Genomic DNA, 24,595 nt, shown 5'->3' with positions numbered 1-24,595 from the left:
TGATCACTCTATTGAATCAAAAAAACACTGACTTTTGATATGAAATGCAACCCCTGTCAATACACAGCTGGACTGACCTGGTCCTGCTTTCTCCCGTTGTGCTATTTACAAACAAATACGTGACTGGCTCAACTGTTCTGGGGAACTACAGTAATCTTCATAATGTAAAATAATGTGACAGGTGAAATGTAGAACGCAATCTGATTTATCTCTTACGTATTGCACAAGTTGACGCCAGGTATTCACTTAAGTAGCTACAAATAATACAATTTATTGAAAAACTTCGGGTAAATAGTTTTAACGGTATTGAAAAAACATTCCGTGGATATTTCCAAATACCCCAGCATACTGCCCAAGTCTAGTTTGAATTCCACTGCATCTAATTTTGCTCTTGTTGGGGGAATTTAGTTTTTAGGACTAGGCTATAGGCCTATCCAATAATTGTTTCCATTTACTTGCATCATAATGAAACAACTCTATATATAATTGTGGTTGTTATTGTAATTGAGATAATTAATTAATTTGAGAAATGTACTCAATAAATCAGACTGACATAATACCCAATAATATCACCTAGTTTTTTTCCAGTTCCTATTAGCTTATTTCCTAAAGGATTCCTACAGCTAGCATACAGTGCATTCGGAAGTATTCAGACCCCTTGACTTTTCCAAATTTTGTTACGTTACAGCCTTATTCTAAAATGTATTAAATTCTCAATCTACACAGAATACCCCAAAATGACAAAGCAAAAACAGGTTTTTAGAAAACAGATATCACATTTAGAGTTGAAGTCGGAAGTTTACAAAATGGCTTAAGGACAACAAAGTCAAGGTATTGGAGTGGCCATCACAAAGCCATGACCTCAATCCTACAGAACATTTGTGGGCAGAACTGAAAATTGTGTGCGAGCAAGGAGGCCTACAAACCTGACTCAGTTACACCAGCTCTGTCAGGAGGAATCGGCCAAAATTCACCCAACTTATTGTGGGAAGCTTGTGGAAGGCTACCCAACACGTTTGACCCAAGTTAAACAATTTAAAGGTATTGCTACCAAATACTAATTGAGTGTATGTAAACTTCTGACCCACTGGGAATGTGATGAAAGAAAGACAATCTGAAATAAATAATTCTCTCTACTATTATTCTGACATTTCACATTCTTAAAATAAAGTGGTGATCCTAACTGACCTAAGACAGGGAATTTTTACTTGGATCAAGAATTGTGAAAAACAGTTTAAATGTATTTGGCTAAGGTCTATGTAAACGTCTGATGTCAACTGTACATGAGTATTCAGACCCTTTACTCAGCCCTTTGTTGAAGCTTCTTTGGCAGAGATTACAGCCTCGAGGCTTCTTGGGTATGACGCTACAAGCTTGGCACACCTGTATTTGGGGAGTTTCTCACAATTCCTCTCAGCAGATCCTCGCAAGCTCTGTCAGTTTGGATTGGGAGCGTTGCTGCACAGCTATTTTCAGGTCTTTCCAGAGATGTTCAATCCAGTGTCTGGCTAGGCCACTCAAGGACATTCAGAGACTTGTCCTGAAGACACTCCTTCGTTGTCTTAGCTGTGTGCTTCGGGTCGTTGTACTGTGTGAAGGTGAACCTTAGTCTGAGGTCCTGAGCACTCTGGAGCAGGTTTTCATCAAGGATCTCTCTGTACTTTGCTCTGTTCATCTTTGGCTGACTAGTCTCTGTCCCTGCTTGTGGAAAAACATCCACACAGCATGATGCTGCCACCACAATGCTTCACCGTAGGGATGGTGCCAGGTTTCCTCCAGACGTGACACTTGGCATTCAGGCCAAAGAGTTCAATCATGGTTTCTTTAGACCAGAGAATCTTCTTTCTCATTGCCAAAAGGCACCTAAAGACTCAGACAAACTCCTAGCAGGCTTTTTTTGAGGAGTGGCTTCCGTCTGGGCACTCTACCATAAAGGCCTGATTGGTGGAGTGCTGCAGAGATGGTTGTCCTTCTGAAAGATTCTCCTCCACAGAGGAACTCTAGAGCTCTGTCAGTGACTATCGGGTTCTTGCTCACCTCCCTGACCAAGGCCATCCCCGGTTGCTCAGTTTGGCCGGGCGGCCAGCTCTAGGAAGAGTCTTGGTGGTTCCAAACTTCTTCAATTTAAGAATGGAGGCCACTGAGTTCTTGGGACCTTCAATGCTGCAGAAATATTTTTGGTACCCTTCCCCAGATCTGTGCCTTGACACAATCCTGTCTCGGCGCTCTACGGACAATTCCTTCGACCTCATGGCTTGGTTTTTGCTCTGACATGCACTGTCAACTGTGTGACCTTATATAGACAGGTGTGTGTGCCTTTCTAAATCCAGTCCAATCAATTGAATTTACCACAGGTGGAGTCCAATCAAGTTGTAGAAACATCTCAAGGATGATCAATGGAAACAGGATGCACCTGAGCTCAATTTCGAGTCTCATAGCAAAGGGTCTGAATAGTTATGTAAAGGTATTTCTGTTTTATAAACCTGTTTTCTCTTTGTCATTATGGGGTGTTATGTGTAAATTATGAAGAAAAAATATATTTGATACATTTTAAAATAAGGCTGAAACAAAATATGGAAAAAGTCAAGGGGTCTGAATACTTTCCGAAGGCATTGTATATGACCCTATCCTGAATGTTAATGTGTGGACTACAATGTATGCTTATAGACTGATATGTTATAGCCTAATGCAATAATAACAGATTGAATAACATTTTCTGTAAAATAAATAGATAGCTCTATACATTTACAGATTGAGTTTTGTGCTTATCCAATATGATTTTGGTGATGGTTTGGCTATTATATGGCAGAGGCTTCATGCTACCATATTCAGTATTCTGGCAGGGGGAGGGTAGAGGGTGAAATCATTATCATCTTCATTAGAGAGTGTCCTTCTGACCAATCAGCATCCTGCACTGCACTGGATTCCATAGGCACCCAGTTGGCTGTCGCTAGGATACCTCATAATCAGGAGGAAGGCAGAGGCCTGGTTGGCAGGCTGTGTCTGTGTTGATGTTGGGATGGGGAGCAGAGTGTTAGTAGGGGAGAGAGAGAGAGAGAGGCTAATGTTTGAATCCACCACACAGACATAGTCAGACAAAGAGGAGCAGCATCCTACAGGACCAGGGTCCCGGGGGATGGGGCATCACACTCCCGCAGCACGCTGGGAGGCCCAGAGGAGGTAGGAGCATTGGGGGCGTTGTCTCTGCAGCACCCCTTGTTCTATTATACCCATAAAGCCTTTCTAAAAGCCATTGATGTACATTAGCTGTGTTCTTTTACTATATTGATCCCGATAATTTGACTAATGCATTTTGTGGTATATATATACAGTGGGGAGAACAAGTATTTGATACACTGCCGATTTTGCAGGTTTTCCTACTTACAAAGCATGTAGAGGTCTGTAATTTTTATCATAGGTACACTTCAACTGTGAGAGACGGAATCTAAAACAAAAATCCAGAAAATCACATTGTATGATTTTTAAGTAATTAATTTGCATTTTATTGCATGACATAAGTATTTGATCACCTACCAACCAGTAAGAATTCCGGCTCTCACAGACCTGTTAGTTTTTCTTTAAGAAGCCCTCTTGTTCTCCACTCATTACCTGTATTAACTGCACCTGTTTGAACTCGTTACCTGTATAAAAGACACCTGTCCACACACTCAATCAAACAGACTCCAACCTCTCCACAATGGCCAAGACCAGAGAGCTGTGTAAGGACATCAGGGATAAAATTGTAGACCTGCACAAGGCTGGGATGGGCTACAGGACAATAGGCAAGCAGCTTGGTGAGAAGGAAACAACTGTTGGCGCAATTATTAGAAAATGGAAGAAGTTCAAGATGACGGTCAATCACCCTCGGTCTGGGGCTCCATGCAAGATTTCACCTCGTGGGGCATCAATGATCATGAGGAAGGTGAGGGATCAGCCCAGAACTACACGGCAGGACCTGGTCAATGACCTGAAGAGAGCTGGGACCACAGTCTCAAAGAAAACCATTAGTAACACACTACGCCGTCATGGATTAAAATCCTGCAGCGCACGCAAGGTCCCCCTGCTTAAGCCAGTGCATGTCCAGGCCTGTCTGAAGTTTGCCAATGACCATCTGGATGATCCAGAGGAGGAATGGGAGAAGGTCATGTGGTCTGATGAGACAAAAATAGAGCTTTTTGGTCTAACTCCACTCGCCGTGTTTGGAGGAAGAAGAAGTATGAGTACAACCCCAAGAACACCATCCCAACCGTGAAGCATGGAGGTGGAAACATCATTCTTTGGGGATGCTTTTCTGCAAAGGGGACAGGACGACTGCACCGTATTGAGGGGAGGATGGATGGGGCCATGTATCGCGAGATCTTGGCCAACAACCTCCTTCCCTCAGTAAGAGCATTGAAGATGGGTCGTGGCTGGGTCTTCCAGCATGACAACGACACGAAGCACACAGCCATGGCAACTAAGGAGTGGCTCCGTAAGAAGCATCTCAAGGTCCTGGAGTGGCCTAGCCAGTCTCCAGACCTGAACCCAATAGAACATCTTTGGAGGGAGCTGAAAGTCCGTATTGCCCAGCGACAGCCCCGAAACCTGAAGGATCTGGAGAAGATCTGTAGGGAGGAGTGGGCCAAAATCCCTGCTGCAGTGTGTGCAAACCTAGTCAAGAACTACAGGAAACGTATGATCTCTGTAATTAAAAACAAAGGTTTCTGTACCAAATATTAAGTTCTGCTTTTCTGATGTATCAAATACTTATGTCATGCAATAAAATGCAAATTAATTACTTAAAAATCATACAATGTGATTTTCTGGATTTTTGTTTTAGATTCCGTCTCTCATAGTTGAAGTGTACCTATGATAAAAATTACAGACCTCTACATGCTTTGTAAGTAGGAAAACCTGCAAAATCGGCAGTGTATCAAATACTTGTTCTCCCCACTGTGTATATATATATATATATATATATATATATATATATATATATATATATATTTGTGTCAACACAAACCGTCTGGTCCTCGTTAAGTGATGGGGGCTACTGCCCTTACTGCACTCTTAGCTCTGTAGAGAAAAATGCAAATTGACACCAGACTGTCTCTTATTTTGGTCTGGAATGACAAGAGCAAGCCCATGAATCCAATAGCATATTTGTTACATCTCTGTGTCTAGAGACTTGGTTTGCGATACAGCCCACTCCTAGTGTAGCCCTGTGCTCTCACCAACAGCGACCCAGTACAGGATTCCTGCTGCCTGCCAGTTGTGGGGGAGTAGGGTTCCATGACTGATGGGTGAGTGATTCCTCTTGGAGAGACAGGGGCAGCAGGATTGCCAGAAAAGGCAATAAGACCAAGGCTGTTCCCTACACCATGATGAAGAGAACTATGCTTTGTTCGATCCAAAATCCCTGTGTAACCAGACTAGATGTCAGGCATAACTCTCTCTCTGGAGCAGGCTTAATTATAGGGGGTACATCCAGATGTGAAATAATGCTCTCAATGATTGGAATTTTTGGCAGAATAATGCTGTTGTATTGTATAGCCATGGATAACCTGTAACTGTATGATGCTGTGTGTTGGAGTTAGTCTGGTTGTGCATGAGGTTGTAATACACAGTACCAGACGTTATGGTGGAAAAGGTGAGGTTTGTCACCACTCAATGTTTCTTAACCTACAGTGCACTGTATGCTATGGCTATGCCTGAATCCACTGAAAGCAGAATTAAAAGGAGGGAAGAGAAAATAGCTTAGGAATTGCAGCATAGCTGTTAAAGATCTTAATTATTTCCATCACAACCCTCCCCCAACCACTCACACAGTCAAAATCCACAATACATTCCAAAAACTCAATCTCTGCCCTAGGTTCTCTCTTTCCCAGTCCACCTTCCTCCCAGCTTTCTTAACCCCGTCAGCTGTTCTGCTCTCTCAGCCCATCCATCTCATCTGCCCAGTCTACTGAACCTCACTTCCTCTGCTAATGGGGCAGCAGAGCACTAGGGTGACAGACAGTCACTGGGATGCTCTAGAGTCAACTACTAATCTGTTCATTCTCACATGTTGAGGACAGAAAGGGTTCAGCAGCCAAAAGTTTAAAAAAAAAAAAAAAAAAAAAAAAAAGTGATTGGAGTAGATACAGTATCGGTGTACTTTAACTGTCATTTAAGTCCTTATGTTGTCAGTCCAGCTGTGGTTAGATACACCCTTCTTTCACTTAAATATGTCACTGGAATTCATTATCTTTCAGAACTTGCATTTTTCTGCCCCTACCAAATTGGATTTAATGCTCACCATTAGATGTTGAATTAAGTGGGTTATTGTTGTGGTAATCTGAGAATGGCGTGGGGTTAGTTTATTTTTAAAAGGCCCCCGAAACTCAGTTCCTCTTCTCTGTTATGAATTTCAATATGAAAACACAACGGCCTTCATTCACCAGAGAGCTCACGCATGGTGTGATGGTTACGGACATTTGTATTGATGAAAACCTACACGTCCCCCTGTCTGTCACGAATGTTGAATCAAATTAAGTTGCCTATTGTCCATAGGTTTGGTTCTTATATAGGTCGGAATTTGAGATAAAATATCCAAAGGAACATAATAATAAACTAACTTTCCAAACGTGGGTCTGCTGCACTCTTCCTCTGTCAAAATAAAAGTCCGCCACAAGTTATCGCTTGCTTGCGCACATAAGGAGCACGTGCATTACTTTTATTTTGACATGTGTTGAAGCAGCGAGGAGGTGATATGCCATGCACCTGCTGCAAACTCATGTTTATTTATATGTTCCTTTGGATATTTTGTCAAATTCCACCCTATATAAGAACCAACTGCATGGACAATTGGCGGAATAAGTTCAAATGGAATTATATTCAACATTTGTGACACAGTGGACGTGAAGCTAGCTTTCCTGTTTTCACAATGGCCTTTTGCGTGCTGATGATGTCCAAGAGATAGCATCGGTGCATCACGCCTGGGTGTGATGGGGCCTGTGACGATGTGGACTGCAGCGAGCTAGTTATCTAGTTTCCTAACTCACTCATTCTCCTCTATTCCCCATTCATGGACCAAAACATAAGTGCCTGAATATGACCTGCTAATTTTTTATTTAGCTAGCTAGTGTTCTTGATACTGTGTAACATGTTAATGTGTAAAATCGCTATGAAGGCCAAGTATGCATATCACCCTTGCTAGATGCTTTTAGCAACGCTGGTATATTGACACTAGCGTTGTTGGGAATTGGGTTGCAAAAAAACCTTAACAGACGGCAGGAAGCCAATTTCAACTCTGCCGGTGGTCTGGATGGTTGGTCCTTATAACCGGGGAATTAGAGACAAAATATCTAAAGGAACGTATTAATAAAAATACTTTCCAAACGTGGGTCTGTTGGTTTATTGTGGGTCTGTTTTATTTTGACATGAGGTAAACAGAGAAGAAGTGGGTCAACAACAGATCCACTTATGAAAAGTCTTTAATAATACGTTCCCTTTAGACATTTTGTATCAAATTCTGCTTGGCCTTCATAGCGATGTTAGACATTAACATAACGATGTTACACAGTATAAAGAACATTAGCTAGCTAAATAAAAATATGGGCAGGTCATATTCAGGTAATTATGTTTATTGAATGTGTATTGGTAAATATGAATACTGAAGGCCTAAATATTAGCTGTACATTGAGATATTTTCTGTTTACAATTTAATGTTTATAATTAAAATTGAGGTACTTGAACCTGTTTTGAAGTCTGAGTTTAATTTACCCCTTTTATTGGACCAAGAGGTATTGTTCAGGGAAGGGATAGGCAATTTAATTGTTTTCAGTCTGCTGAGGTTGTGAAACAAAGAGGGGCTATATTCCTAATGAACAATGTCATTGTAAGATGTGTCATGTCGCTTATGCATTTGTATTTAGGTGTCTAGGGATCTTAAAGTTTATTCAGCGAAAACGTATTTGTAACTCAATTTCCTTTTTGTTTTGTGTACATAGTTTGGTATTTTCGTCATTCACTAATGTTATATGGACATCCTGCATTCCTGCACCTGTAAATAACTCATTCTGTCTCATTTTAGCACATACTGAAATAAGACAAGTATGTATACACTATGATACATTGTATATCGCCTTAGAAGCGTCATGTCATGCTTATACAGGCTTATAGGCTTTAGGGATGCTTTATTAAGTTATACTGAGTGGGCTTACACAGTGACTGTCATGAACATGGCCCAATATGTCTGAGCCTATAGCTTCATTTTAACGTCCCTGTTTCCTGTCTTTTAGGTTCAGGAGAGCTTGTCCAAAGGGCAGCAGGGGAAGGGCCAAACGAGGAGAGGGCACCATGGACAGTGAGCAGGGGCCTCCAGCCTCTAGTGCCAGCAGCACTGGAGCCACTGCCACCAGCACCAGTACGACCAGTAGCAGCACTACCACCAGCAGCAACAGCACAGGAAGGCAGGCTGTGCCTCAGATCTCTGTGTACAGCGGGATTCCTGACAGGCAGACGGTTCAGGTAAACTTCAGGGTAAAAAAACATGCCAGTCCAGTGTGACACACACCCACATACACGTGTTTTGCATAAACCGTTTTCTCCATTTGCGTTCCCTGCAATAATGAAATTGTCATTGCCCTACTGCCATCTGTTGGTTAAACCATGTATGCACCGTATATCGGGCAGTATTGCACTTAGCTCACTATGGAATTTACTACACTGCTTATAATAAACAAGACTTATTACATTTAGACGAAGGTGCAATTCGATAATTTTTTCGCATTGTTATTTGATGTAGTACACTGGCATCATGTAATCTATCAATACTGACGACAGCAGATCAGGGTTGCTATGGTTCCAAGTTCCAGGCTCTGTCCTCTGCTATTTGCCCATTGACCAATGTGAAACTCAGCTTGGATTAGGCTCTCAGTTTACCCTCCTCTTAAAGGGTGACAGACAGATCTTAGGTCTCTCCTATCCTTTCTTTCAAATGCATGCACTCATCTGCCCGTAGGGAACTAGCAGCATTGTCACTACCGGCCTACTTAACATAGTGCAAGGCTTGTCATTTGGGCTCAATAAGAGAGAAGTGAATGGATGTTCCATCACAATCTCCGCCCTCTTTTCACCCTTGGAAGCTTAGCCTAATAGAGCTTCTCTGACCTATGTGCTCTGGGTCAATCCATCTCTCATGTTGCTTTGGCAACTATGCTGAGGCTGTCAGTAAAAAAAAATATCATGAAGATTGAAGAAAATATGTGCTCAAGGCCATAGGGGTGAGCATAGGATGCGATTAAGTTCATTACAATGTGCAGGGGGTGCAGAAGTGAGCCTGTTCTCCCTACATGAGAAGCACATTTTGCAACGGGACCAATATACCGTAGGAATCTCCCATACCTGCTTTTCAATGGCTCAGTAAAAACAGTGCAATTGGAACTTATTTTTTTCAGAGCATTACTCCAACCCAGTAAGTCCTTTTTAGAGCCTGTTTTTGAGAATGTTACCCCAACCGCTTACCTGTCTCTTTCTCCCTGTGTACTTAAGGTGATCCAGCAGGCGTTGCACCGGCAGCCCAACACGGCTGCGCAGTACCTGCAGCAGATGTATGCAGCGCAGCAGCAGCACCTCATGCTGCAGACAGCAGCACTCCAGCAGCAGCACCTGAGCAATGCACAGCTCCAGAGCCTAGCCGCCGTACAGCAGGTGAGCACTGAAAACACAAGAGACTGTTAAACTGGCGAATTAAACAGGCCGCCAACAAGCTGTGTTAGGATTTTAACAAAGACGTGAGATAAGGTCAGTGCTGGGGTTAGGGTTCTGAAAGTTTAGTTAGTAAATCTAACAGTTATCTTCAGATGAAGAGAAATATACTGTAAGTGTTGATCCCCTAACTGTTCTTACCTGTCATGCCACAGGCCAGTATTGCGGCAGGAAGGCAGAGCTCCACCCAAAATGGCACTTCATCCCAGCAAACAGGATCATCCCAGGCCACAGTGAGTGCAGTGAGTCATGTCTAGTAACTTAGGGGCCGGGTTCATAGATGTGTAATGTTTTTGTTGTTGGTGATGTTCTGTAATCCTTTCTGTCTTCTCTGTCCTGTCCCCAGATTAACCTGACCACGTCCCCGGCTGCAACCCAGATGATCAGCCGAACCCAGAGTGTCAGCTCGGCCCCAGCCGGCAGCATCTCCCAGCAGGCCGTGCTCCTGGGCAGCTCGTCCAGCCCCACCCCCCTCACTGCCAGTCAGGCTCATATGTACCTGCGTGCCCAGATGGTAAATCCCCAGGAGCATGCCCACTGGCACACACTAGCTGTCTTAGCCACACGTCTGGAGGCTTAGTGTGATGGAAGTGTTTGTGTGTGCTACCACTGTTGGAAGGAGTGTAGTAGGAAGGTTGTCCTGCATCTCAAACTGAATCAATTCAGTCTGATTACTTCACATTTTTTAAAGATTTTTGGACACATGATGCATGGGGAGAGTGAGTGTGAAAGAAAGCGACAGAGAAAAATCAGCTGCTTACAGTATTCTTTTTCTGTTCTCAAACCCATGGAGGAATTGTCTACACATACAGTACCAGTCAAAAGTTTGGACACCTCCTCATTCAAAGGTTTTTCTTTATTTTTACTATTTTCTACATTGTAGAATAATAGTGAAGACATCAAAACTAGGAAATAACACTTATGGAATTGTGTAATAACCCCCCAAAATTAACAAATCAAAATAGATTTGAGATTCTTCAAAGTAGCCACCCTTTGCCTTGATGACATCTTTGCACACTCTTGGCATTCTCTCAACCAGCTTCATGAGGAATGCTTTTCCAACAGTCTTGAAGGAGTTCCCACATATGCTGTGCAGTTGTTGGCTGCTTTTCCTTCACTCTGCGGTCCAACTCATCCCAAACCATCTCAATTGGGTTGAGGTCGGGTGATTGTGGAGGCCAGGTCATCTGATGCAGCGCTCCATCGCTCTCCTTCTTGGTCAAATAGCCATTACACAGACTGGAAGTGTTTTATGGGTCATTGTCCTGTGAAAAACAAATGATAGTCCAACTAAGCGCAAACCAAATGGGATGGTGTATCGCTGCATAATGCTGTGGTAGCCATGCTGGTTAAGTGTGTCTTAATTCTAAATAAATCACAGACAGTGTCACCAGCAAAGCACCCCCACCACACCTCCTCCTCCATTCTTCATGATGGGAACCATCATCCGTTCACCTAGTCTGCTTCTCACAAAGACACGGTTGTTGGGACCAAAAATCTAAAATTTGGACTCATCATACTAAAGGACAGATTTCCACTGGTCTAATGTTCATTGCATGTGTTTCTTGGCCCAAGCAAGTCTCTTATTATTGGTGTCCTTTAGTAGTGGTTTCTTTGCAGCAATTTGACCATGAATGCCTGATTCACGCAGTCTCCCCTGAACAGTTGATGTTGAATGTGTCTGTTATTTGAACTATGTGATGCATTTATTTGGGCTGCAATCTGAGGTGCAGTTAACTCTAATGAACTTATCTTCTGCAGCAGAGGTAACTCTGTGTCTTCCTGTCATAAGAGCCAGTTTCATCATAGCGCTTGATGGTTTTTGCGACTGCACTTGAAGAAACTTTCAAGGTTCTTGAAATGTTCCGCATTGACTGACCTTCATGTCTTAAAGTAATGATAGACTGTCGTTTCCCTTCTCTTATTTGAGCTGTTCTTGCCATAATATGGACTTCATCTTTTACCAAATAGGGCTATCTTCTGTATACCACCCCTACCTTGTCACAACACAACTGATTGTCTCAAATGCATTAAGAAGGATAGAAATTCAACACTTAACTTTTAACAAGGCACACATGTTAATTGAAATGCATTCCAGGTGACTACCTCATGAAGCTGGTTGAGAGAATGCCAAGAGTGTGCAAAGCCGTCATCAAGGCAAAGGGTGGTTACTTTGAAGAATCTCAAATTTGTTTAACACTTTTTTGGTTACTACATGATTCCATATGTGTTATTTCATAGTTTTGATGTCTTCACTATTATTCTACAGTGTAGAAAATAGTAAAAGTAAAGAACATCTCTTGAATGAGTAGGTGTGTCCAAACTTTTGACTGGTACTGTATGTTGGTGTGTGATTTTCAGGCACAGCAAAGCAACCTTGTGCAAGTAGCTAGGAGCCTAGGCCGTGCTGTTCCTTTGTCCCCCCAGCTCATCTTCACACCTACGGCCACAGTGACTGCAGTCCAGTCTGAGAGCTCCACGCAGTCCTCTGGACAACAGTCTGCCCCCTCACAGGTACGCTATTATTATCTCAACCATACACACAGAGTTGCTGTAGTAACTGCACTAGATGGCATATAATATCAGCACAATGAACCATCATTCATACAGGTGGATAGCAGATGCATTATGTTTACAGTTATGCTGTGATAACTAATTTAGTCTAAAAAAGTGCATTTCTCACTAATTCTGGAGACCCTTGACTGTGGGGCACCCCACCTCTCTTGCCTCAGGCCATGTGTCATTGCCTCCAGCACCTGACCTCTGTGTCTTTTCAGGTCCAGAACCTGGCTATCCGTAGCCAGCAGGGGGCGACCATGTCCTCCTTTCAAACACACAACCTCCAGGCCCTCAGCCTAAAGCAGACCCCTGTTGCCATCCAGCCCTCTCCCCTGATCAAAAACCCCAGCCAGGGGAGCCGGGGCTCTGGGGGGAAGGGCAGCCCATCCGACGTCCCCTTAGATGGGAGCAAGAAGGGGGACAGCATTGTGACGGAGGTGTGCGCTATAAACATGAGTCGCAGCGTCACGGCTTTGAGTGGCCAGCCTCTCAGCACTCCAGGTATGTATCAACCCCAACGTTCGCTAGCTTCTACAGACACTGGCTTTCATATTATTTCATGAAGTTGACCCATTCCCCGCTTGGAGATTTAGGCATGTTTGCTGAAATGATATATCGTTTTTTGTCCAGCATCAGTAAATCCACTGGCTGTTGTGAGAAGGCATAATTTTGCTGAGCTCCATGGTGATACTGAAAACACTGCCCCTGTGACTGTTTGTAGTAAGCTAGCTAAGTGGCTAGATGTCAAGATAAAGCTTATTGGTTACAGCAGAGACATTCAATCCCCTCCTGGATCATGCTCCCTGTTGCTTGTGCGTTGTTTTGTGCGTAAAAAAAGAAATAATGCCCCTTGTGTGCACTCCCGGTAATACCGTATACCCCAGTATGGTACAGAAATGGTATGAAAATCTGGATACCGCCCAACACCTACTCTGTGCCACAGATGCATCTTTTTAGACCACTTATTGTGTGGCTGAAAGTCAGCAGCTGGGTGGTTTTGTCACAGAGAATGACTGTGTATATGCCAGCAGTTGAACAGATTAACTCTGACTGTGTGTATGTGTGTGAGAGAGTGCGTGTGCTAAGCACTGCATGGGTTAACTTTGTGTGTTTTGCCATACGCCAGACTGGATGGATTAGCTGAGCGTGCGACTGCACAACTGTGTCTTTGTCTCGCTTTGTTTAAGTAATGGATTCTGATTAAACTAAAGGAAGGATGAATCTAAAAACCTGGCTACATACACTTATAAAATTAACATGGGTTGCCATGGCAATGGCCATGGGGAACAGACAGGTGTGCCCTGGAGATGTGAGAAGTATTCTGTCAGTTCACAGTGGATGAGACAAGGGGGAGATGGGGTAGCAGCTGTGGTGCCTGCCTGGCGGACTGGGGTTTAGGGTTGGATAAGAGGCTTCAATTTATAGAGCTGGGTGACATGGACACAAATCCATAGCTTGAATTGATGTGATAAATAGAATGATAAGTTTATAACATTAATGTGCACCACATTTGTTTTAAATTATCCTTTAAACTGCTACTACAAGTTTGATGGTTGTAGCCATCAATTGTCCCATTAACTATCACCCATATTAGCAAACTTCATTTCTCTAGTATGGGCTACTTATTGGAATGAAGGACATCCCTGCGATAAGTCCCTGCTCTACCATCTTATTCTATATGCACTGGCATCAACTGGGTCATTCATTATATATGTTGGTTCTTCAATGGACTCTAAGGTATCAGCATGCCTCAGTTCGGCTAGCCGAAGTTGGCTAGGCAAACCGAACGAGTGTGATCACATACCCCCTTAAAAAACACTTTGCTTGAAAAATGAGGAAAAAAGTGGCAATAGTACTTTTTGTCCCTTTTGAGACACCGTAGCCAGTATACACTTCCTAAAAAATAGTCTGAATTAATCTACGATAACGCAAGAAATCTGTCATGAATTTACGTTTTTGCCGAGGAGATCTTAGTCCCACAATTTTACATCTAACTTAAGATGTTTGGTGCAGTATTTCTCAATGAAAAAATGTGCATGAAAACAAGTCGTCTCTTTGTTGAATGACAACAAAGACTATTGAAGAATCCCTACTGTTGACCAATCACCGACGACGGGGCTTAGACTTCGGCTCCGAATTTCGGCTTGCCTCCAGAAAGATGTGTGTGCCTGAACAGCCAAAGGAAAAGTCCAAAACGTCACATTGTTGTAACATGCACAAACTTTTCCAAACTATTTCGGTTCTGAAGCATGCGGACACCTTTTTTCTGTTAGGCAACAGAATGTTGTAGTTTTGAATAAGGAAATACTTCAATGAAACACAAGTCCAATCTACCCCTCAATAATAATAATACTAATAATATGCTACATAACAAATATCTAAAGCAGTTTTACTTTCAACATGCTGTGAGAGAACACAGCACAGGAATAGGCCTAGTTTGTGTTGTCGTCTATTTTAGGACCGAGTAGTAATTGAGCCATCGGAGAGAAGAAGAGAGCAGATCTTGTGGGAGCAGCAGTGTGTCTGCTATTCCTACCACAGACAGGAGCTCGTTTTCCCTTGAATAGGGATTGGCTGGAAGCAGCTGTTCTGGTCATTGTGTACTTTAGTCTTTTCATCACCTCCTCCTTGGCAGACAAGTCTTCCCAGCACCCTACTACACCCACAGAACAGCACCGCATCAAACCCCACAAAGACTACCTTCCAGACTAAGTCTAGTTCTCTGCCCCTGCTAACTGCACTGTGGTTTTCAGTTTTTTCAACAAACAAATCCGTCCCTGGTGTCAAGTCTTCTCTTCAGTTGTCTTTGTGATTTGAAGCATAGCTTTAAGTTGGTTTTTAGCTAAGCATCCGTTTATGTGTTTGGACTGAGTGTAGTACACCTGAAAGGATCTCCCCATTCTGTTAATTCACCAAGCCCTTGAGTGCTTCCATGTACCCATACATAGTATCTCCATTACTTACTCCTTTTGACAAGCACTTAAAACACAATTAGTATAGATATGTTTGACATGTACACAGTTTATTAGGTACCTCACCCTGTTCATAAAAAGGGTTCGGTCCTACAGACAGTGAGTCATGTGGCCATGGCTTGCTATATAAAGCAGGCAGACAAGCATCGAGACATTCAGTTACTGTTCGATTGAACGTTTGAATGGGGAAAACTGACCTAAGCGACTGAGCGTGGTATGATCTTCGGTGCCAGGCGCGCTGGTTACAGTATCTCAGAAAGGTCCGGCCTCCTGGGCTTTTCGAGCATGATAGTGTCTAGGGTTTCCCGAGAATGGTGCGACAAATAAAAAAACATCCAATCAGCTGTAGTCCTGTGGGCAAAAACAGCTCGTTGATGAGAGAGGTCAAAGGAGAATGGCAAGAATCGTGCAAGCAAACAGGCAGGTCACAAACAGGCAAAGTACAACAGTGGTGTGCAGAACGGCATCTCGGAGCGCACAACTCGTCAGTCCTTGTCACGGATGGGCTATTGCAACAGACGACCACACCTGTTTCCACTTCTATCAGTTAAAAACAAGAAGAAGCAAGAGATCACCAACACTGGACAATTGAGGAGTGGAAAAACATTGCCTGGGCAGACGAATCCCGGTTCCTGTTGCGTCATGCTGATGGCAGTCAGGATTCGGCATAAGCAGCATGAGTCCATGGCCCCATCCTGCCTGGTGTCAACGGTGGTGGTGTAATGGTGTGGGGAATGTTTTCTTGGCACACGTTAGGTCTCTTGATACCAATTGAGCAACGTTTGAACGCCACAGCATATCTGAACATTGTTGCTGACCAGGTGCATCCCTTCATGGCAACAGGTTGGTCCGACACGGTACTAGACAGGTGTACCTAATAAGCTGGCCAACGAGTAGTTTTTCTCAAGCTGTGTTAAGATGTGTGTAAAGTGATTTACACTGTTGTGTGGGTGAGGTTTCTAAACTAAAGCAGCAGCAGTTGATTGCAGAAACTCAGGGATTTTCCAAGATCTGCTGTTGAAACATTTCCTCTAGACATCCTGAAACAACACACAGGCATGGGGGAGTGGTAGCGTAGTGGGGCCATAGAGGGGGGTCCGGCCTGAGTCATTCCACTCCTTAATCCCAAGGCCTTGAGGGAGAAAGGCATTTCAATGAATCCCCCTTTCTCTCCTTCCAAGACATTTCTCTGTTACTCATTAAAATGCTTGAAAAAGCTGTCAAGCAGGACTGAGTTCTGTTTCTTGTATCCGGTGAGCACCGGTTGGGAAATCCACTCAAGGGCTAGCTAGGTCTATTTGCTGAATTGATAGTCATTATTATACAACTTCTGTTTTCTATTTATACTTAATGAGGGCTGGGTGGTAGGTGTTATCATGTAATGTAACACTTTACGGTGTTATCATGTAATGTAACACTTTACGGTGTTATCATGTAATTGAGAGTATCCGTCCAGGGCTTTTATCAGAATACTTTCTGGAAGATGTGTCGGTCTTCACCCTGTACTTAGTGAAACCATAGCTAACCACATGCTGTGGTTTACATAGAGTTTTGCCGTGTGAAAATCAAACACTTTCCAGCAGATCCTGGGGTATAAATAACTAATGACATGCAATTCTGCCGGATGGAAACGTCTCTATTTTCACAGCAGGGTAGAGACTGTGGTTACAGAGAAACATTCAGACCAGATGGAGCCTATCCCACACAAAATATACAGATAAGGGGTTATGTATTTGGCATCAATCCATAATCAAAAGAGATCCACAAAGGTTAATGTTAGACACCTTTAGTTTACTAAAATCATGAAGCTACTGTAAGACCATAGGGCTTACTCCTGAGACAAACAGCTTAACAGCTCCTAGGAGAGATGATGCATTACAACCCTTTCTCTATATTTCTGTAATGATGAGGGCCAGATCCAACCTCATTGTTTCCTACGGAAAATTGCTTGGGCAACTGAAGGTTTGGGGGATTGATTCACAGATGACTACATACAGCATGGTCATAGATTATTGGCTTCTTATTGCCCTCTTGCTTTCTTCCTGCATCTGTCTGGCCCGGGGTGGCAAGTAGCCTAGAGGTTAAGAGCGTTGAGCCTGTAACCGAAAGGTTACTGGTTTGAATCCCCGAGCCGACTAGGTGAAAAATATGTCTATGTGCCCTTGGCAAGGCACTTAACCCTAATTGCTCCTTTAAATCGCTCTGGATAAGAGCGTCTGCTAAAAAAAAATGTTTTTATTATATTGCCCTCTTGCTTTCCTCCTGCACATATCTGGCCCGGGGCTACTCTGACTGTTGGTGTGTAGAGCACGTTTCACTAAATGACAGTACAATACATGATTGGTTCTGGGAAGATATGGGTCCTGGTTGTAATTTTGTCAGCAAAAACCCTGTCAGGTGATGATAGACCCTTTGGAGACATTAGTGAGTAATGTCTGGCCAAAACCTTGACAACAGTTTAGGGCAAGTCTGTCTTGTGCTTTTTGATGTTACATTTTGTCAACAATAGGTGTACTACTGGCAAAGGAGAGTAAAGAAACAAAACATTATTCCACTCTTCCATTGTTTTGAGTTAGTTAGGGTAGTCCATTTTCCTTTTGTATACAGACTTAACTGTCAGATTTTTTATGTATCCTATTTCTCGATTTCTGTTCCAGCATACACCCAGATCCCTTCCCACTCCCTGGTCCAGCAGCATAAGCAACATCAGTTTGTGATCCAGCAGACCCATGCTTCCCAGAGGACCCAGGGACAGCTGCTGCAGACTGCCTCCATCCAACCCCACCTGCAGACTCCCTCCCTGGTCCCCCAGTCCCCCAGCCAGGCAGGCCCTGTCCCTGTGCTACCCAAGCCTGCCTCTCACCACCAGCCCTCTACACCCAGCCAGCAGGCAACCATCTTCCACTCCACCATCAGCCCACATGCTCTCCACTCCAGCCTGAGCCAGACCAAAGCCCAGCCAGTGCAACTCACAGCCATCAACCTCCAGATACAACCAGCGCTCTCACAGGTGAGTACACAGCAGTAACAACAAGAAGTATGGAAATGAAAGAGGATCACTCTCACAATATACAATGAATCAGTAAACAAAATACTATATATCAGTAATTTCTAATCAATAGTCAAATATTATGTTTCACTAAACTCTTTCTCCCTTCTCTCTCTATTCTATTACGAACTCCCAGGCTTCCCGATTGGTCCAGGACCGTAAAGGACAGGAGAAGCCAAAGTCATTGGTGGTCAGGGATCTCTGCCCGACTCCCAGTGTAGAGCAGCAGCCCACCCCATTTACCCCCTCTGCCCCGTCTCCACCACAAGCCACCAAGCCAGCAGAGCAGCCCAAGACTGACCCAGTTATGCCCATCAGCCAACTACAAGGTAACAGGACTTTTGGTTTTAATAAGTTAACAAGTTTTTATTTCCCACTTTCTTCGTTATGTTGCCTAGAGGCAGGACTGTAACTAGGGGTCTATTGTTGTCATATCATATTTGCAACCAATTACAACCTTGGAGAACCAGACCAAAGATCAGTCGCTCTGCTATTTTCTGCTCTCCAGGTGTGGAGGCAGATCTGTTGTCTTACTATTTATTGTCAGCTGTGCTCGTCGTTTTGAGTCAGGGTGAATAATTTTGTCTGATTATCCCCAATGGGACCATTGAGGAGCAGTGAACACAGTGTTCCAGTCAAGGAAAGTTAAATGATAGATGTGTCAAATTATCATGGACAGGAAAATGTGTGTATCTATCCATCTATCTTTCACTCAAATGGAAAATAATCTGTGTTTTATGATGGTAGTCTTACACTCGCACACTAAGGCCCATTCAAAATGCTGAACATGCAGATTATATTAAGAGCTTTCATTTTTATTGCTACTTTTCTTGTAAAAATGAAAAAATGTAAACCCACAAGGCTCCTTTTTTATGCTTGGGTGTGAATGCATAGTTGAGGTGCTCCACTTGTTCAAAATAAACATAGTTATCTTTGATGTCTAAAAATAGAGCGGTAGGCCTGCAAGACCACTGGCTGTCTGCTTGGACCAGATTGCAACACAAAGTTACAGAATAGCCAACTGCTCCTGGTTTTAATGGAGTCCATGGTATTTATTGTGCATCTTTCGACAGACATACCAAGATATGTGCAGTATAGTATGTTGCCAAATAAAGAGAATTGGTTTGCAAGAATTGTCTGCTACATTGGGCCACAGGACCTACATTTGTATAAAGTGGTTCCTGTATGCCAATAGTTACTCAGATAGATTTGTGACCTGTGAATTTTCAGGGCTAAGATTATAGATGTGAGAAGAACCAGAAATGTATGTGTCAACATGAGTGAAGTGTTTCTATTTTATTGTGTGGAAATTGAATAGTAAACTCAAGAAAAGAAAAAAAGAAACGTCCTCTCACTGTCAACTGCGTTTATTTTCAGCACACTTAACATGTGTAAATATTTGTATGAACATAACAAGATTCAACAACTGAGACATAAACTGAACAAGTTCCACAGACATGTGACTAACAGAAATTGAATAATGTGTCCCTGAACAAAGAGGGGATCAAAATTAACAGTCAGTGTCTGGTGTGGCCACCAGCAGCATTAAGTACTGCAGTGCATCTCCTCATGGACTGCACCATATTTGCCAATTCTTGCTGTGAGATGTTACCCCACTCTTCCACCAAGGCACCTGCAAGTTCCCGGACATTTCTGGGGGGAATGGCCCTAGCCCTCACCCTCCGATCCAACAGGTCCCAGACATGCTCAATGGGATTGAGATCCGGGCTCTTCGCTGGCCATGGCAGAACACTGACATTCCTGTCTTGCAGGAAATTACACACAGAACGAGCAGTATGGCTGGTGGGTGATGTCAGGATGAGCCTGCAGGAAAGGTACCACATGAGGGAGGAGGATGTCTTCCCTGTAACGTACTGCGTTGAGATTGCTTGCAATGACAACAAGCTCAGTCCGATGATGCTGTGACACACCGCCCCAGACCATGACGGACCCTCCACCTCCAAATCGATCCCACTCCAGAGTACAGGCCTCGGTGTAACACTCATTCCTTCGACGATAAATGCGAATCCGACCATCACGCCTGGTGAGACAAAACCGCGACTCGTCAGTGAAGAGCACTTTTTGCCAGTCCTGTCTGGTCCAGTGACGCTGGGTTTGTGCCCATAGGCGACGTTGTTGCCGGTGATGTCTAGTGAGGACCTACCTTACAACAGGCCTACAAGCCCTCAGTCCAGCCTCTCTCGACCTATTGCGGACAGTCTGAGCACTGATGGAGGGATTGTGCGTTCCTGGTGTAACTCGGGCAGTTGTTGTTGCCATCCTGTACCTGTCCCGCAGGTGTGATGTTCGGATGTACCAATCCTGTGCAGGTGTTGTTACACGTGGTCTGCCACTGCGAGGACGATCAGCTGTCCCTCCTGTCTCCCTGTAGCGCTGTCTTAGGCATCTCACAGTACAGACATTGAAATGTATTTCCCTGGCCACATCTGCAGTCCTCATGCATCCTTGCAGGATGCCTAAGGCACCTTCACACAGATGAGCAGGGACCCTGGGCATCTTTCTTTTGGTGTTTTTTTTAGAGTCCGTAGAAAGGCCTCTTTAGTGTACTAAGTTCTCAGAACTGTGACCTTAATTGCCTGTAAGCTGTTAGTCTTAACGACCATTCCACAGCTGCATGTTCATTAATTGTTTATGGTTCATTGAACAAGCATGGGAAACCGTGTTTAAACCCTTTACAATTACGATCTGTGAAGTTATTTGGATTTTTACAAATTATCTCTGAAAGACAGGGTCCTGAAAAGGGGACGTTTCTTTTCTTTTTGCTGAGTATATATGAGCAGAGTACCTGTTTATGGAGAGAGAAAAAAGGGCGCTACCTTATTCAAGTATTTCATTCTTCAGCTCTGCCTGCCTCTCACAATTGGAGCAGGGCTGGGTCGAGCGAGCGTCTCAGCTCTGTCTTGCCTGCTTTGTACAGTTGACTGAATTCTCGCTTTCAAGGAGAGAGGCAGGCGACAGCGCGTTTTTGTATTGAATCGGATAAAGGCGCAAGTGAAGCGGGCAGGAATACGTTTGGTGAGCGAGTTCTTGTTATTTTACCTTTGAAATGGGACAGTTGTTAAACTTTTGCAGTACTTTTAAAATGTTTATCATTGTTGCAATTAGTCACCGAATCGTCTGCTGTTTTCATGCATAGCTAGCTACTAACGTTACTCGTTTACGGTAGCCATACGTGTTTTTGCTTTGGAAATTACAAACTAGTGATCTACCCGTCAAAAATGAGCGATGTTTTGGACTCGAATTACTTTTGACAGCCGTTTGTTTTATCTTCATATTTTGATATCGTGATCAATTTACATTAGTAACTATAATACGCGTCTAGTGAGTGACATTACAAACGCTTGATATTCGAAGTGGACCCCTTTGCACATGATTTGGCAGGTGGATGATAGATACAGTATATGATGCAAATTTGCTTGAGTACTTAAACGACTGTACAGCAGAGAACGTTAACTACATACTCTTAATAAATATTTTAGCATAATTTAAAGTGAAATTAATCAAATGAATCTATTCTAAAACATTGTGTACACATTTTGGCCACATAATTGAAAGTGATGCAATGTGTTAATTACTGCTTTGTTTTGTCATTGGCAGGAGTCCCTACTACCAAGAGGTTGAATGCACCTGAGACACCACCCCCAGCCATGACATCAGGAAATGAGAACGAGGCACCCACTGTGATCGGCAGCACCCCCCAGAATGGAGAGAACAAGCCACCCCAGGCCATCGTCAAGCCCCAGGTCCTCACCCACGTCATTGAGGGCTTTGTCATCCAGGAGGGTGCTGAACCCTTCCCTGTAAGTGCCCTCCCATGGTACTCCTTAGCAGCTACCAAGTAAGCAACATGTCACCATTTCGAGTGCATTCCCACAGGGGCATGTCCCTATTAGCAATAAACACAAACAATCATACAACTGCACTTACCGTGCTAAGCAATGATAAAGGGCAATGCCTTTATATTGTTTAACTTAGTAATGAATTCTAGTAGCCTACTGTAGTTCCAAAGCAGTGTATACAGAGATGTCTGTGAAAGAAGGCGCACAAATGTTAAGACCACCTTCCAAGTGTTATCATTCTGAGCAAAATGTTGATACACACACTTAAGTGACTCTGTTGGTGCCTGTTTTACTTATCGATTAACCTTCCTAGGACACACGTTCCGCTAGCGGAACCCCTCAACAACATTCCGCTGAAAGGGCAGCGCGGGAAATTAATTTTTTTTTTTTTGAAATATTTAACTTTCACACATTAACACGTCCAATACAGCAAATGAAAGATAAACATCTTGTTAATCTACCCATCGTGTCCGATTTTAAAAAATTACAAAATAAATAAAAATGCTTTACAACGAAAACACAACATATGATTATGTTAGATCACCGCCAAGTCCAAAAAACACAGCCATTTTCCCAGCCAAAGATAGGAGTCACAAAAAGCAGAAATAGAGATAAAATTAATCACTAACCTTTGATGATCTTCATCAGATGACACTCATAGGACATCATGTTACACAATACGTGTATGTTTTGTTCGATAATGTGCATATTTATATCCAAAAATCTCAGTTTACATTGGCGCCATGTTCAGAAATGCCTCCAAAATATCAGGAGAAATTGCAGAGAGCCACATCAAATAACAGATACTCATCATAAACTTTGATGAAAGATACAGTGGGGAGAACAAGTATTTGATACACTGCAGGTTTTCCTACTTACAAAGCATGTAGAGGTCTGTCATTTTTATCATAGGTACACTTCAACTGTGAGACGGAATCTAAAACAAAAATCCAGAAAATCACATTGTAAGATTTTTAAGTAATTAATTTGCCTTTTATTGCATGACATAAGTATTTGATCACCTACCAACCAGTAAGAATTCCGGCTCTCACAGACCTGTTAATTTTTCTTTAAGAAGCCCTCCTGTTCTCCACTCATTACCTGTAGATCTGCACAAGGCTGGGATGGGCTACAGGACAATAGGCAAGCAGCTTGGTGAGAAGGTAACAACTGTTGACGCAATTATTAGAAAATGGAAGATGTTCAAGATGACGGTCAATCACCCTCGGTCTGGGGCTCCATGCAAGATCTCACCTCGTGGGGCATCAATGATCATGAGGAAGGTGAGGGATCAGCCCAGAACTACAGGGCAGGACCTGGTCAATGACCTGAAGAGAGCTGGGACCACAGTCTCAAAGAACCATTAGTAACACACTACGCCGTCATGGATTAAAATCCTGCTGCGCACGCAAGGTCCACCTGCTCAAGCCAGCGCATGTCCAGGCCCGTCTGAAGTTTGCCAATGACCATCTGGATGATCCAGAGGAGGAATGGGAGAAGGTCATGTGGTCTGATGAGACAAAAATAGAGCTTTTTGGTCTAAACTCCACTCGCCGTGTTTGGAAGAAGAAGGATGAGTACAACCCCAAGAATACCATCCCAACCGTGAAGCATGGAGGTGGAAACATCATTCTTTGCGGATGCTTTTCTGCAAAGGGGACAGGACGACTGCACCGTATTGAGGGGAGGATGGATGGGGCCATGTATCGCGAGCTCTTGGCCAACAACCTCCTTCCATCAGTAAGAGCATTGAAGATGGGTCATGGCTGGGTCTTCCAGCATGACAACGACCCGAAACACACAGCCAGGGCAACTAAGGAGTGGCTTCGTAAGAAGCATCTCAAGGTCCTGGAGTGGCCTAGCCAGTCTCCAGACCTGAACCCAATAGAACATCTTTGGAGGGAGCTGAAAGTCCGTATTGCCCAGCGACAGCCCCGAAACCTGAAGGATCTGGAGAAGGTCTGTATGGAGGAGTGGGCCAAAATCCCTGCTGCAGTGTGTGCAAACCTGGTCAAGAACTACAGGAAACGTATGATCTCTGTAATTGCAAACAAAGGTTTTCTGTACCAAATATTAAGTTCTGCTTTTCTGATGTATCAAATACTTATGTCATGCAATAAAATGCAAATTAATTACTTAATCATACAATGTGATTTTCTGGATTTTTGTTTTAGATTCCGTCTAATAAAAATTACAGACCGCTACATGCTTTGTAAGTAGGAAACACTGCCGATTTTGCAGGTTATCAAATACTTGTTCTCCCCACTGTACATGTTTTACATAGAATTAAAGATACACTTGTTCTTAATGCAACCGCTGTGTCAGATTTCAAAAAAACTTTACGGAAAAAGCAATCACAGTAGAAGCATTTCAATAGGCGTTGAGTTGAAAATCGACCAGCCTCAGAATTTCCACTTCCTGTTTGG

At 43.3% G+C, this 24,595-nt stretch overlaps 1 protein-coding gene across 10 annotated transcripts in view; it reads left to right on the top strand.

Moving 5' to 3' along the window:
* LOC139557836 (polyhomeotic-like protein 2) overlaps positions 1–24,595 on the top strand; it is a 40,125-nt gene that overhangs the window by 10,737 nt on the left and 4,793 nt on the right. Inside the window, exons 1-11 of one of the 10 annotated variants that reach the window (XM_071373112.1) lie at positions 2,968–3,180; positions 5,220–5,282; positions 8,262–8,502; positions 9,514–9,672; positions 9,885–9,971; positions 10,076–10,243; positions 12,091–12,243; positions 12,507–12,789; positions 17,918–18,270; positions 18,446–18,638; positions 21,928–22,130. In XM_071373112.1, coding sequence (XP_071229213.1) covers positions 5,272–5,282; positions 8,262–8,502; positions 9,514–9,672; positions 9,885–9,971; positions 10,076–10,243; positions 12,091–12,243; positions 12,507–12,789; positions 17,918–18,270; positions 18,446–18,638; positions 21,928–22,130 — 1,851 coding nt within the window. In that variant the 5' untranslated portion in view covers positions 2,968–3,180; positions 5,220–5,271. Of the gene's footprint in view, positions 1–2,965; positions 3,181–5,219; positions 5,283–8,261; positions 8,503–9,513; positions 9,673–9,884; positions 9,972–10,075; positions 10,244–12,090; positions 12,244–12,506; positions 12,790–17,917; positions 18,271–18,445; positions 18,639–21,927; positions 22,131–24,595 lie in introns of those variants that run through there. The other 9 variants (XM_071373156.1, XM_071373137.1, XM_071373103.1 and 6 more) reach the window with 9 other exon arrangements.

This window comes from Salvelinus alpinus, chromosome 2 (assembly GCF_045679555.1).
Source record: "Salvelinus alpinus chromosome 2, SLU_Salpinus.1, whole genome shotgun sequence".
Classification (NCBI taxonomy): domain Eukaryota; kingdom Metazoa; phylum Chordata; class Actinopteri; order Salmoniformes; family Salmonidae; genus Salvelinus; species Salvelinus alpinus.
Note: the sequence above shows the minus strand (reverse complement) of the source record. Positions and strands in the feature narration are given on the sequence as shown.